The sequence below is a fragment of the Trichomycterus rosablanca genome, chromosome 7, assembly GCF_030014385.1.
Source record: "Trichomycterus rosablanca isolate fTriRos1 chromosome 7, fTriRos1.hap1, whole genome shotgun sequence".
NCBI lineage: Eukaryota > Metazoa > Chordata > Actinopteri > Siluriformes > Trichomycteridae > Trichomycterus > Trichomycterus rosablanca.
The window spans coordinates 40923936-40937143 of record NC_085994.1 but is presented as its reverse complement, the minus strand read 5'-3'; the positions used below and the strand labels follow the sequence as shown (position 1 = coordinate 40937143).

Genomic DNA, 13208 nt, shown 5'->3' with positions numbered 1-13208 from the left:
TTTCTTGAGTATTGGTGGTGCTGGAATCAGTAGGAAAGAGATCATTTAGAACCTGTAGAAGGGCATCGGTTCATCGTCAAACTCACTGATATTGATACTGAAATGGATGGAATGCTGTTCCTGTTCGTACTTCTTTTTATTTTATTTTCATCTACCTCTCAAGATCTGGGCAGCGATCCATCGCAGAGCTTCGACTATTACTTACCCTGGACGTACCAGGACACACCCCGGGCTGGATTCCAAAGCGTCACAGAATTTCAATTGCAACGTTTGTGTTGAGTCGAACTAGCACTATTTTAGTGGGCACAGAGAAGTCACCTGCTGCAGTCTAGGGCTGCCAGGATTGGTCAGTATTTTAAAACGGTGTTTATTAATGATCCTTTTTAATTTCTACAGCGTCTCCGTTCGTCTAAGCGTTCGTATGATTCCCTCAGCACTACTCGCTGTGTGCAGGACCTCAGTCGTATCTGCTCCGGTCACTGGTTGGCGGAGTCTTAAAAAACACCGTCTGCAGCAGATCAGAGGACGATTGTAGAGCTTTCAAATAAAAGCTCCAAGTTTTCCACGACCCAAATCATCCAAAGTTCGGTGATACTTAGAACTGGTACAGAACTAAAAGCTGGTTTGTTCACTGTGTAAAGCTTTGATGGTACCACAGCAGCACCAGCGCCGTGTCGCACGTCTATATCGTTTCATTAAGCTTCTTAATCGTGGAGATCTTGGAATAGCGTATTTCTTAGCGAGTTCAGTCAGACCGCCGCGCACTTCGCTGAGTCGGGCTCAAAGCGCAAAAAGCTTCTCATGTGAATGCGCCGTAACACCCTAACATTTACCACTTTGTTTACGTCGCTTAGAATGTGAAGTAAGTGTTGAGTGAATGTGGAGGTTAGAATCTGGGCTCATTCTGTCGTTACTGTACGCTGGACTTAATGAGACGCGGCTACATCTAACTACTTTATTTCTGCTTTAAGTTGAAGCACTTTGCTTTGTGTACAGAACATAAACACGTGCTGCACTGTGTTTAATATGGAGCACTTGTGAATGTGATCATATGGACATAAACCCTGTTTACATTTAGTTCTGGGTTAGATTATTATGTGTTATATTTTTATTATTATATATAATCGTTTAGATATAGATTAATCGATAGAAAAATAGTCGTTAGTGGCGGCCCTACTGCAATCAAATTAAAAGGCCTTGTGACAGATGAGTGAAGCTGGTGTGTTGAGGCAGAATATTGTCAGAAAAAAATGCTATAATGTGTTTTGACTCCATTTTTGAGTCTTGCACTCTCACACACTATAATATTTGTATTTTTAATAACGAAATGTATTTTATATGCTTGCTCATTCTTCATCACATCATATGATCACACACGATCATTATAAGCACAGCGGTGATCGATTACTGATTATTCATGTTACCATGTTATCATGTGTGTTTGGGTAGAATTAACTCTTGGATGGATCCGTTACTCGTCCCATGAAGATCAGGCAGTCCGTGCGGTGTTCGTAGATCAGAAACAGGAAGGGCCGCTCCACGACGAAGCGCGTCTGTGCCGACAGGGGCATGAAACCCACGTGGGTAACGGCTGCTGCCTCGGTGCCCTCCTCGTTCACCGTGATGCTGCTCTGGTGCTTGAACTGAGAAGGTAAAGGAAGCAGGTTCACGTCATGGTTACTGTCACTGCCGGGAATTTAAAACACAACATGACGTTTATAATAAATACAGAATTAGCCTGAAGAAAAGCATGATGGGATTTACAAAAACCAGCGATCTTCAAAAAGTTTCCTCACTTTTATATTAGAAGCGGTGAGGGAGGAGGAGGAATCGGGCGTGTCTGAGAGACGCTTATAGTCCTGATTTAGCTCCATCTGATCACCTGTCTGGTTCTGTTTGGTTCTGTTCTGTTTGGTTCTGTTTTGTTCTGCTCTGGTTCTGTTCTGTTTGGTTTTGTTTTGTTTTGTTTTGTTCTGTTTTGTTTTGTTTTGTTCTGTTCTGTTCTGTTCTGTTAGGTTTTGTTCTGTTCTGTTTTGTTCTGCTCTGTTTGGTTCTGTTCTGTTTGGTTTTGTTTTGTTCTGTTTAGTTCGGTTCTGATCTGTTTGGTTTTGTTCTGTTTTGTTCTGTTCTGTTCTGTTCGGTTCTGTTCTGTTTGGTTTTGTTCTGTTTGGTTCTGTTCTTTTTGGTTTCGTTTTGTTCTGTTTAGTTCGGTTCTGATCTGTTTGGTTTTGTTCTGTTTTGTTCTGTTCTGTTTGGTTCTGTTCTGTTTGGTTCTGTTCTGTTAGGTTTTGTTCTGTTTGGTTCTGTTCTGCTCTGTTTGGTTCTGTTCTGTTTGGTTTTGTTCTGTTTGGTTCTGTTTGGTTCTGCTCTGTTTGGTTCTGTTCTGTTTGGTTCTGTTCTGTTTGGTTTTGTTCTGTTCAGTTCGGTTCTGATCTGTTTGGTTTTGTTCTGTTTAGTTCTGTTCTGTTCGGTTCTGTTCTGTTAGGTTTTGTTCTGTTTGGTTCTGTTCTGTTCTGCTCTGTTAGGTTTTGTTCTGTTCGGTTTGGTTTTGTTCTGTTTGGTTCTGTTCTGTTTGGTTTTGTTCTGTTTGGTTCTGTTCTGTTTTGTTCTGTTTGGTTCTGTTCTGTTCTGTAGTAATCGTTCATGTCTGAGAGACGCTTATAGTCCAGATTTAGCTCCATCTGATCTCCAGCTTTTTGGTTCTGCTCTGTTCTGTTTGGTTCTGTTCTGTTCTGTTCTGTAGTAATCGGTCATGTCACATCTTACCCAGTTGATGGCGACCTTCTCCGAGGTCATGGGAGAGAAGTCTGCCTTTTCAGTGAACAGGTCAGTCAGGCCCAGCTCCTTCATGTGCTTGACCAGGTCATAGTTCTGCTCCAGCTTAAACCGAGGAAACACCACCTCACGGGTTCTACCAGTAAAAAAGCATCGGGAAGACTCTCAACCTTCTGTGTAAGACTTAAAATTAAATTATTATTTTGCATACTGATGGCGGCTTCGGGGATGCCGTACCTGTTGGTCATGTTGTTGAGCCACTTGTTAACGACGGTGGGTGAGATCTCCTGTTCGAGGACTCTCATCCCAGAGAGCTTCTGAGGAACGGCGATGAGCATGCCTATGTTACCTTTGTACGGCAGCTGTAGGATGTCGCAGTGCAGCTCGTGGTCAGTGGCCGCCAGGTAGTTACCCTTATTCTGCATCATGGGCACACGGACGGTGTGCTTCTCGTTTACCCGAAAGTTCCGGTAGTGGGTGAGCTCCTCGGAGAACTTCTGCTCCCACGTCCCTGCCAGAGATATTAGGATTTAGATCTCTAGTTTAGCAACAACTCCGACCATGTGGTTCCAGCTCCGCATCAGTCAGTGAGTTGGTACAAGCCACGCTACTGGAAACAGTGGTACCAGAGTTCCAGGGGTTCAAATCCCAGGTTGGGCTCACAAATACAGAAGGCACGTGGTGTTACATGAACCTAGTCATTGGGGGACACATACAGTATCAGCGCACCCTTATTACCAGTCCCAAGCCTGGATAAACAGAAGAGACATCCAGTGACCCACTGTGGTGACTCCAGGTCCGGTTCAGGTCTTGCCACAGATGTTTGATAAGGTACTTTGGACTTTGGCTGGGTCATTAGGACATTCCAAGACTTCCAGGATATTCCAAGCCTGGATAAACAGAAGGGTTGTGTCAGGAGACACCCGATGACCCGCTGTGGTGACCCCTACTGGGAGCAGCCGAAAGCAACTGTTCATGTATTCATTCATTCACTTCTAGCCACTTAAGTATGAGCCGCCCATTTCAGGTCCTACACAGCAGACACAGCAGCGCTGCTGGAGTTTTTAAATACTGTGTCCACTCACTGTCCACTCTATTAGACACTCCTACCTAGTCGGTCCACCTTGTAGATGTAAAGTCAGAGACGATCGCTCATCTATTGCTGCTGTTTGAGTCGCTCATCTTCTAGACCTTCATCAGTGGTCACAGGACGCTGCCCACGGGGCGCTGTTGGCTGGACATTTTTGGTTGGTGGACGATTCTCAGTCCAGCAGTGACAGTGAGGTGTTTAAAAACTCCAGCAGCGCTGCTGTGTCTGATCCACTCATACCAGCACAACACACACTGAGAATGATCCACCACCTAAATAATAGCTGCTCTGTGGGGGTCCTGTGGGGGTCCTGACCATTGAAGAACAGCATGAAAGGGGGTAACAAAGTATGTACTACAGATGGACTACAGTCAGTAATTGTAGAACTACAAAGTGCTTCTATATGGTAAGTGGAGCTGATCAAATGGACAGTGAGTGTAGAAACAAGGAGGTGGATTTAATGTTATGGCTGGTCTTGTGGAACTTGTGCTCCCTACAGGTTGTACTTGAGCTTTTCTTACCTTTAAAGTAGAGATAATTCAGCAGCATGATCACTGTGTTGGCATCGACACTCTTGATAGTTTCCTTAATGAGTCCTTTCGTGATCTTCTGAATTCGCTGTCTGGCTTTCACGAGGAACGCCGGGTCTGTAAAATCCACAGACTGAGGTTCAGCGAAGTAGTACGTCTTGGCCTGGCTGCGGAAGTCGTCTTTTATGGCGACGCTCTTCTTCACGTAGAGATCGTTGACGGAGCGCAGGGTGTAGCCGAAGTTTCGCCTGAAGAGCCTGTGCGTCAGCTTGCGGAACAGCTTGTGGACGGTGGAATCGTTGTAGTGGTTGCTCGCGTTGACGAACTCGGAGAACCCCAGAGCTTTATAGAGCTGCGCGTGCGGGGTAGGACCGACGCCGAGCGCCATCATTCCCATGGCTATGGAGATTCCGGCGGGCGCCAGGAGGATGTTATGCGTCTGGTTGACGTGGTTGCGGAGACTTCGGTAGAGCCGGAATCCGAAGTCTGAGCCGACCACGTTGATACGCTGCAGGCGCGTCCGGCCATGGAAGAGCTGCAAGAGACGCGCCTGACGCGTTTTAGGGTCGGACGGCTCCGAGACGAGATCGAGGTGCGGATCGGGTGCGGCGATTTCATCTATGGCGTCGCCTTCGGAGTAGTCGTCTCTATCTTCAGCCAAGATCTTATCAAAGTCGATGTAGTCCTCCTCCTCCAAGCCGTCCAGGGGCAGATCTTTAGTCACAGTGTTGTCTCGATAATAGTCTGAGGGTTCGCTCTTCGTCTTCAGGTTCGGACCTTGAGGAATTCCTCGTGGATCCACAGCCGTTGTATCGTTCTTCTCAGGAACGCTAAAATGCAAACTAATGTCCTTTAATCCACCCAAAGCCGGAGCGGCTAGAATCAGAACTGCTGCCGTGACCGAGAGAAGCCACATCCTTGGATAGTGCTGAATAATAGTAATAATAAAAAACCTTATTAGTCATATTTTACAGCTTAAACTCGTTTAAATAATGATCGTTTAAATAATCGTGTTGTACATACCTGCTCTCAGTTTCTAAGATTCGTCGGAACGTATGCACTGTTTGTTTGTGACCAAATCCTCACACTGGACTTTGATGTTGGCTTGCACTGATCAAACAGCGTCCAGTTCAAAGAGTATCTTTACTGTGTTCGCTCTTATCTCTGGTGTCGTACTTATTTTTTGGTCAGCTGTGTAGTTAACACGTTGTTTACTCACAATAAAGATGCAGAAAAGGTTTTTAAATGTTTGGTTTCACTGTTTGTAGTGGTGTTGTAATGGGAAGATACCTTCTGTGGCCACTTTATTGGTGTTTGGACATCTGACCATGAGCTTGTTGGACAAAACAAATGGAATTAAGTGACCTTTGTGTGATGTTTTCAGCTTGAACAACAGGCGCTGTCCTGAGAAGGTGTCTCTGCAGCAGACTGGGTCAGGGATAAAGTCTGGCGATGCTCTTGAGGTAAAAAGAAGCTGTTTTAATGAAATAAATAGAGCCCAAGGTGACGCCAAAGCTTCTAACCTTTGCTGAAGGTGTGCTGTGGTATCTGGCACCAGGATGTCAGCAGCAGATCCTTTAACTCCTGTAAGTTGTGAGGTTGAGCCTCCATGGATCAGACTTGTTTGTTCAGCACGGCCCACAGATGCTGGATTGGATTGAGATCTGGGAATTTGGAGGCCAAGTCAACACCTCAACCTGGTTGTTGTGCTCCTCAAACCGTTCCTGAAGCATTTTTGCTTTGTGGCAGAGAAGAGGCCACAGCCATCAGGGAAGCGTCTCCATGAGAGGGTGAACATGGTCTGTAACGATGCTTAGGTAGGAGCTACGTGTCAAATTAACGTCCACGTGGATGGCAGGACCCGAGGTTTCCCAGCAGAACGTCGCCCAAAGCATCACACCGCCTCCGCCGGCTCGCCTTCTTCCCATAGTGCATCCTGGTGCCGTGTGTTCCCCAGGTAAGCGACGCACACGCACCCGGCCGTGATTCATCAGACCAGACCGCCTTCTTCCATTACTCCGTGGTCCAGTTCCGATGCTCACGTGCCCGTTGTTGGGGGTCAGCATGGGCACCCTGACTGGTCTGCGGCTATGCAGCCCCATATACAACCAACTGTGATGCTCCATGTATTCTGACACCTTTCAACCAGAACCAGCATGAACTTCTTCAGCAGTTTGAGCTACAGTAGCTCGTCTGTTGGATCAGACCACACGGTCCAGCCTTCGCTCCTAACTAATGTCCTTTAATCCACCCAAAGCCGGAGCGGCTAGAATCAGAACTGCTGCCGTGACCGAGAGAAGCCACATCCTAACGTGCATCAGTGAGCCTTGGCCGCCCATGACCCTGTCGCCGGTTTACCACTGTTCCTTCCTCGGACCACTTTTGATAGATACTGACCACTGCAGATCGGGACACACCCCACAAGAGCTGCAGTTTTGGAGATGCTCTGACCCAGTCGTCTAGCCGTCACAATTTGGCCCTCGTCAAACTCGCTCAGATCCTCACGCTCGCCATTTTTCCTGCTTCTAACATCAACTCTGAGGATAAAATGTTCACTTGCTGCCTAATAAACCCCCCTCCCCCCTAACAGGTGCTGTGATGAAGAGATGATCAGTGTTATTCACTTCACCTGTCAGTGCTCAGAGTGTTATGCCTGCTCGGTGTATATATATATAGACAGAGAGATAGAGAGTTTTTTAAACAAAACTTGTATTTGACAAAGTGATATCAATAGATTTCAAAAGAAAAATGCTTCATGTTAACATTATGGGGGATCAAGTGACTGATAGGAAAAACTTTCAATTATATCAACAACACAACAAGGAAAAAAAGTCAAGAAGTCCCAATACTTTATAAAAAATATACAGTATAAACCAAATAATGTGATAAGTGCAAAATTGGAGTTTGTCTTTACACTATTTTTCCATTCGTGCAGGACCAAAAGCATTCACAAATCATTACTGCCTGCTTTTATTTACATTTTTATCTCTACTGTCCCAACTTTTCTTGGAATTGCACTTGTAGTAGGTTTATAAATGAAAACATAACATGGATATTATTGGATGGATGACTGCTGATCTCTCCTAAGGCAGGGTTCCTGACTGAGTCTCTTTCTGCTGTAACTTCAGGATCAGCTCCAGTAGGTTCATCTGCATCGTCACTTCCTGTGATAGATAATAAAAGATGCACAATATTAGAAATAATTATCAATAAAAAGTGGAACAATGAAAGGAAAAGTGCTGTGTGTGTGTGTGTGTGTGTATGCACCTGTGGGATGTTGGTAACGTAGAACCCGGGGACACCAGCTTTCTCCAGCGTGGTCTGTTGGTCCAGGACCTTCTGATCCATCTCGGCTACAATCTTCTCATCCATCATCCGCTGCTCGTCTTTCACCCGCTGCTCCAGAGCCTGAGAGGAGAACAGAACAGCCGAGCACAGTAAGCACTTGTGTAATTCCTGTTTGGACACCCGACCATGTGCTTGCTGGACATTCCGTTTCAAAACAATAGGCCATAATATACAGTAGAGCATTTCCAACCTCTCGCTGTTATGTTTCCAACACTCCCACCTAGTGGTGATGGGAGACAATAACACCCGAAGTGTGATGGAAATGGAAGCGGTGTTTTCATTGCTGTTATTCTTTCTGTGCAACCCGGTGATAAATGACACATGGACCGGTTTCAGACAACTGATGTTTCAGACAACTGATACCAATGGATGTGGCTAAAAACAGGGTGGGGCATCAGTAAAACAAGCTAGCCCAGACACAGACTCATGACTGGCTCTGGGTCTGTAGGGGAAGTGACCATGTCTGAACATGTCCCTTTTAGTCATGCTGTAATAATTAGGGGTGTCGGAGTCTAAAGCTACTCTCTGCAAAGCTGATATTTAGAGGTTAACGACTGCACGTCAAGACTGTCGTGCCAACAATGCTGCTCATGCTAGATGTGACGGAGTGATTGTGTTTGTATGATTGGTGTAAATCCTATTTATTTAAAGTATCCTCCAGGCCTCCCAAAGAGGATGGGGGTCCCTGCTGAGTCTGGTTCCTCTCAAGGTTTCTTCCTGTTATTTTAAGGGAGTTTTTCCTGCCACTGTCGCCCTCGGCTTGCTCAACAGATTCTGTAAAGTTGCTTTGAGACGATGTCTACTGTAAAAAGCGCTATATAAATACATTTGATTAGACTCAAACAGGGTTTCTCATCACTGGTGCGAGTGCGACCTCTGCTGACCGGTCATGGCACCTGAATGGAGGCGGGTGTTAATGGATGGAAGTGTGTGGCTCTCTGCCGCGCCGCCCCTGGCTGGTGAAAAGAAATGATAGCAAGGACGAGTTCCAATTAGCCACGACTAAACTAGGATGCATGTGCTCTGAAGAACATGTTCCTGTATTTGGATTCATTTATATGTCCCTCAGTTCTTAAAAATCTCTAAATCTGATGGGTTTTGTATAGAATTAAGTGTTATAACTTATTTTTGGGAGAAAAAATTACATAGATATATGATTTGTACTAAATTATACCCGCCACCATCACCAGAAAGTCCTAATTCTGGCACAATTTCAAAATGTGCACTTATTTAAACAAATGGACACAGAAATTTACATCTTTAAAATTTTGCCAGTGGTAGGTTCGCATGTAGAGAACCCAGATGTGATTAATGTATCCACACAGTCTACAAATGAGGCAATTCCTAGTGTACATCACCTTCACTTCTTTATTATCTGCCATAATGAGAAGCATGAGGACCATGGTACAATCATACCTCAGTTTCTGATCGCTGGTTGGCTTTAAGCACGGTCAGATTGTGCTGGTTGCAGTTCTGCAGAGCCTGTTGGTGTTTCCTCGTCAGCTCATGCTTCAGAACTGGGGAGGAAAAAGGAAAAATAAGCATTTTATTGCAATATTTATTTATTTATTTATTAGGATTTTAACGTCATGTTTTACACTTTACGTTGGTTACATTCATGACAGGGCAGGTAGTTACTGCTTACACAAGATTCATGGACAATTTTGTATCTCTAATTTGCACACCTTTGGACTGTGGGAGGAAACCGGAGCTCCCGGAGGAAACCCACACAGACACGGGGAGAACATGCAAACTCCACACAGAAAGGACCCGTGTACGAGCACCACCTAGGGATCGAACCCAGGACCTTCTTGCTGTGAGGTGCAATAATGTAACCAAATAATCAATAAAGCAAACAAACCCACTTCTGTGCTCGCTGTGTAACTTCTGCCGTTGGTTGTAGAGGTTTTTCTCAGTCAGATGTTGGATATCCAGCAGACCCTGGACGATCTCGTACACGGTGCCGTCGATCAGCGTCTGGGCCAAATCGCTCAGTGTGGTGTACGCCAATCTCTGCTGAAACCAGCTATAAAGGGGGAAAAGATGTAAACAAAACGTGTTAAACCACTTCAGGATTAAAATCCTCCAACATTTCTGCTCACGTCGCTGTAGATAATCAACTGCTACCTTGGTAAGTCTTTGGCCAGGGTTTGAAGTTCAGCCAGGAGGTAATAATGCCTCTCCTGATGTTTGGTGGCGTCGGACTCCACATATAAACCAGAATATTTCTCCATATCCAGTGAGGCTGTTTTCTCACACCTGCACTGCACATGCGCGTTGTGTACCTCGTAAATTCTACATGTACTGTATCATTAGTAAACAAATACGCCGCGCATAAAGTCAATACATTTGACCAAAATTCATTATAGAATAAACGTGTTGATATATTTACACGTATATCGATATATCTTCTATCATCTTGTAACCATTATAACGATGAAAAGTCTCTGTTTTGTTATTTATTCGTCTTACTCTCTTCTAGTTCTTTGTCTGCTCTTATGGCGGTTGGCAAACCGTTTGATTGTGCATTACCGCCACCTACTGGATTTGACATAGTGGCGCGCTGAGATTGGATAGTGATTTTATTAATTAATTCATTTATTCATTCATCCTTATCCTGGTCAGGGTCGCGGTGGCCCACTTTCACCAGGCGAAAGGCAGGAAACTCAATTATTTACATGATTATGATTTATATTTTACGTATTTACATATTTAAGTCAAGTCAAGTCAACTTTATTTATATAGCGCTTTTTACAATAGACATTGTCTCAAAGCAACTTTGAGCGACAGTGGCAGGAAAAACTCCCTTAAAATTACAGGAAGAAACCTTGAGAGGAACCAGACTCAGCAGGAACCTCCATCCTTCTTGGGTGGTCTGGAGGATAATTAAAAAAAAATAGGATTTACACAAATCATACACACACAAATTAAAATGAATTAAAAGTTATAACTAGCAAAAATAATTGGAGTTATTATTCAGTACAGTTTGTGATAAAGTCTGTAGTGAGTTCTTGGTGCAAACACGCCAGGTTTCCGTCACATCTGGCAGGAGCAGCATTGTTGGCACGGCAGTCTTGACTTCATTCCTTAACCTCGGGTGGGTAAACAGGTTTCCATCAGAACCACCTCGGGGTAAGACAACAGAAAATGTAGTTAAAAATGTAAAATGTGAATTAAGTAAAATATCAGTTTTGCAGAGAGCAGCTTTAGACTCCGCCCACTAATTATTACAGCATAACTAAAAGGGAGAGCGAGCAGGTAACAAGGTCATGAAGGCTTTCACAGGGCATCAGCGCCCACCTCCCCACCGTCATCAAACCTGAGTGATCGGACAAGAGAGGCAGAATGACAGAAACCCAACATCCCTGATCACCACAAGTTTCTATCACCAAGAACCCCTCAGCTCTGCTCCTTTGTCTATATTCGGGGTGGACAGCTCCGGCCCATTACATTTAAAAATACATTCTTACATTATAATGTTTATTTCGATGGCAAGCTGAATAATCACAAATGAAATCAGTTAGAAGGTAGTTTTTTGGTCTCAGAAATATATACAGTTTTTTATATGGATGCTTTTACACATGTTCACTCACTCACTTATCAAGTCAGGATCGTGGGGGGTGCTGGAGCCTATCCCGGCTTTTCAACGGGCGCAAGGCACACAGTAACACCCTGGACGGGGCGCCAGTACATTGCAGGGCAGACATACACACACACACACACACACACACACACACACACACATTCACCTATAGGGTAATTCAGTGTCTCCAATTAATCTGACTACACGTCTTTGGACTGTGGGAGGAAACTGGAGGAAACCCACACAGACACGGGGAGAACATGCAAACTCCACACAGAAAGGACTTGAACTGCCACACCTGGGAATTGAACCCAGGACCTTCTTGCTGTGAGGCGACAGTGCTACCCACTGAGCCACCGTGCCGCCCCTTTTACACATGTTTATTATTCTAAGTATTTTAAAAGTAAAAGTGTGTGTGTATGTATGTGTGTGTGTGTGTGTGTGTGTATATACTGTATATATATATATACAGTATATATATATATATTTATATGGATATGTGTGTATGTATGTATATGTACAGTGTATCACAAAAGTGAGTACACCCCTCACATTTCTGCAGATATTTAAGTATATCTTTTCATGGGACAACACTGACAAAATGACACTTTGACACAATGAAAAGTAGTCTGTGTGCAGCTTATATAACAGTGTAAATTTACTCTTCCCTCAAAATAACTCAATATACAGCCATTAATGTCTAAACCACCGGCAACAAAAGTGAGTACACCCCTAAGAGACTACACCCCTAAATGTCCAAATTGAGCACTGCTTGTCATTTTCCCTCCAAAATGTCATGTGATTTGTTAGTGTTACTAGGTCTCAGGTGTGCATAGGGAGCAGGTGTGTTCAATTTAGTAGTACAGCTCTCACACTCTCTCATACTGGTCACTGAAAGTTCCAACATGGCACCTCATGGCAAAGAACTCTCTGAGGATCTTAAAAGACGAATTGTTGCGCTACATGAAGATGGCCAAGGCTACAAGAAGATTGCCAACACCCTGAAACTGAGCTGCAGCACAGTGGCCAAGATTATCCAGCGTTTTAAAAGAGCAGGGTCCACTCAGAACAGACCTCGCGTTGGTCGTCCAAAGAAGCTGAGTGCACGTGCTCAGCGTCACATCCAACTGCTGTCTTTGAAAGATAGGTGCAGGAGTGCTGTCAGCATTGCTGCAGAGATTGAAAAGGCGGGGGGTCAGCCTGTCAGTGCTCAGACCATATGCCGCACACTACATCAAATTGGTCTGCATGGCTGTCACCCCAGAAGGAAGCCTCTTCTGAAGTCTCTACACAAGAAAGCCTGCAAACAGTTTGCTGAAGACATGTCAACAAAGGACATGGATTACTGGAACCATGTCCTATGGTCTGATGAGACCAAGATTAATTTGTTTGGTTCAGATGGTCTCAAGCATGTGTGGCGGCAATCAGGTGAGGAGTACAAAGATAAGTGCGTCATGCCTACAGTCAAGCATGGTGGTGGGAATGCCATGGTCTGGGGCTGCATGAGTGCAGCAGGTGTTGGGGAGTTACATTTCATTGAGGGACACATGAACTCCAATATGTACTGTGAAATACTGAAGCAGAGCATGATCCCCTCCCTCCGGAAACTGGGTCGCAGGGCAGTGTTCCAGCATGATAATGACCCCAAACACACCTCTAAGACGACCACTGCTTTACTGAAGAGGCTGAGGGTAAAGGTGATGGACTGGCCAAGCATGTCTCCAGACCTAAACCCAATAGAACATCTTTGGGGCATCCTCAAGCGGAAGGTGGAGGAGCGCAAAGTCTCGAATATCCGCCAGCTCCGTGATGTCGTCATGGAGGAGTGGAAAAGCATTCCAGTGGCAACCTGTGAAGCTCTGGTAAACTCCATGCCCAGGAG

General features: G+C 44.8%; 2 protein-coding genes across 2 annotated transcripts; both read right to left on the bottom strand.

Annotated features, from left to right (window-relative positions):
• Positions 1–1302: 1302 nt before the first annotated feature.
• Positions 1303–5506, bottom strand: serpind1 (serpin peptidase inhibitor, clade D (heparin cofactor), member 1). The gene is made up of 5 exons (XM_062999515.1): positions 5419–5506; positions 4387–5323; positions 3013–3286; positions 2767–2911; positions 1303–1643 (listed from the first exon to the last, which is right to left on the bottom strand). Exons 2-5 carry the CDS (start codon positions 5309–5311, stop codon positions 1452–1454), a joined length of 1536 nt encoding a protein of 511 aa, XP_062855585.1. The 5' UTR covers positions 5312–5323; positions 5419–5506; the 3' UTR covers positions 1303–1451.
• A 1597-nt stretch (positions 5507–7103) lies between these two features.
• On the bottom strand, positions 7104–10117 carry dgcr6 (DiGeorge syndrome critical region gene 6). Its single transcript, XM_062999586.1, has 5 exons — positions 9871–10117; positions 9609–9769; positions 9160–9260; positions 7663–7803; positions 7104–7559 (listed from the first exon to the last, which is right to left on the bottom strand). Exons 1-5 carry the CDS (start codon positions 9975–9977, stop codon positions 7479–7481), a joined length of 591 nt encoding a protein of 196 aa, XP_062855656.1. The 5' UTR covers positions 9978–10117; the 3' UTR covers positions 7104–7478.
• Between the last annotated feature and the right edge of the window lie 3091 nt (positions 10118–13208).

Coding starts and splice junctions, on each gene's coding strand:
- serpind1 (XM_062999515.1), bottom strand. CDS start 5,311: ATGTGGCTTCTCTCGGTCACGGCAGCAGTTCTGATTCTAGCCGCTCCG. Junction 2,912..3,012: donor CTCAACAACATGACCAACAG/GTACGGCATCCC, acceptor TTTTACTGGTAG/AACCCGTGAGGTGGTGTTTC. Junction 1,644..2,766: donor AGAAGGTCGCCATCAACTGG/GTAAGATGTGAC, acceptor TTACCTTCTCAG/TTCAAGCACCAGAGCAGCAT.
- dgcr6 (XM_062999586.1), bottom strand. CDS start 9,977: ATGGAGAAATATTCTGGTTTATATGTGGAGTCCGACGCCACCAAACAT. Junction 7,804..9,159: donor ACCAGCGATCAGAAACTGAG/GTATGATTGTAC, acceptor TTCTCCTCTCAG/GCTCTGGAGCAGCGGGTGAA. Junction 7,560..7,662: donor ACGTTACCAACATCCCACAG/GTGCATACACAC, acceptor TATCTATCACAG/GAAGTGACGATGCAGATGAA.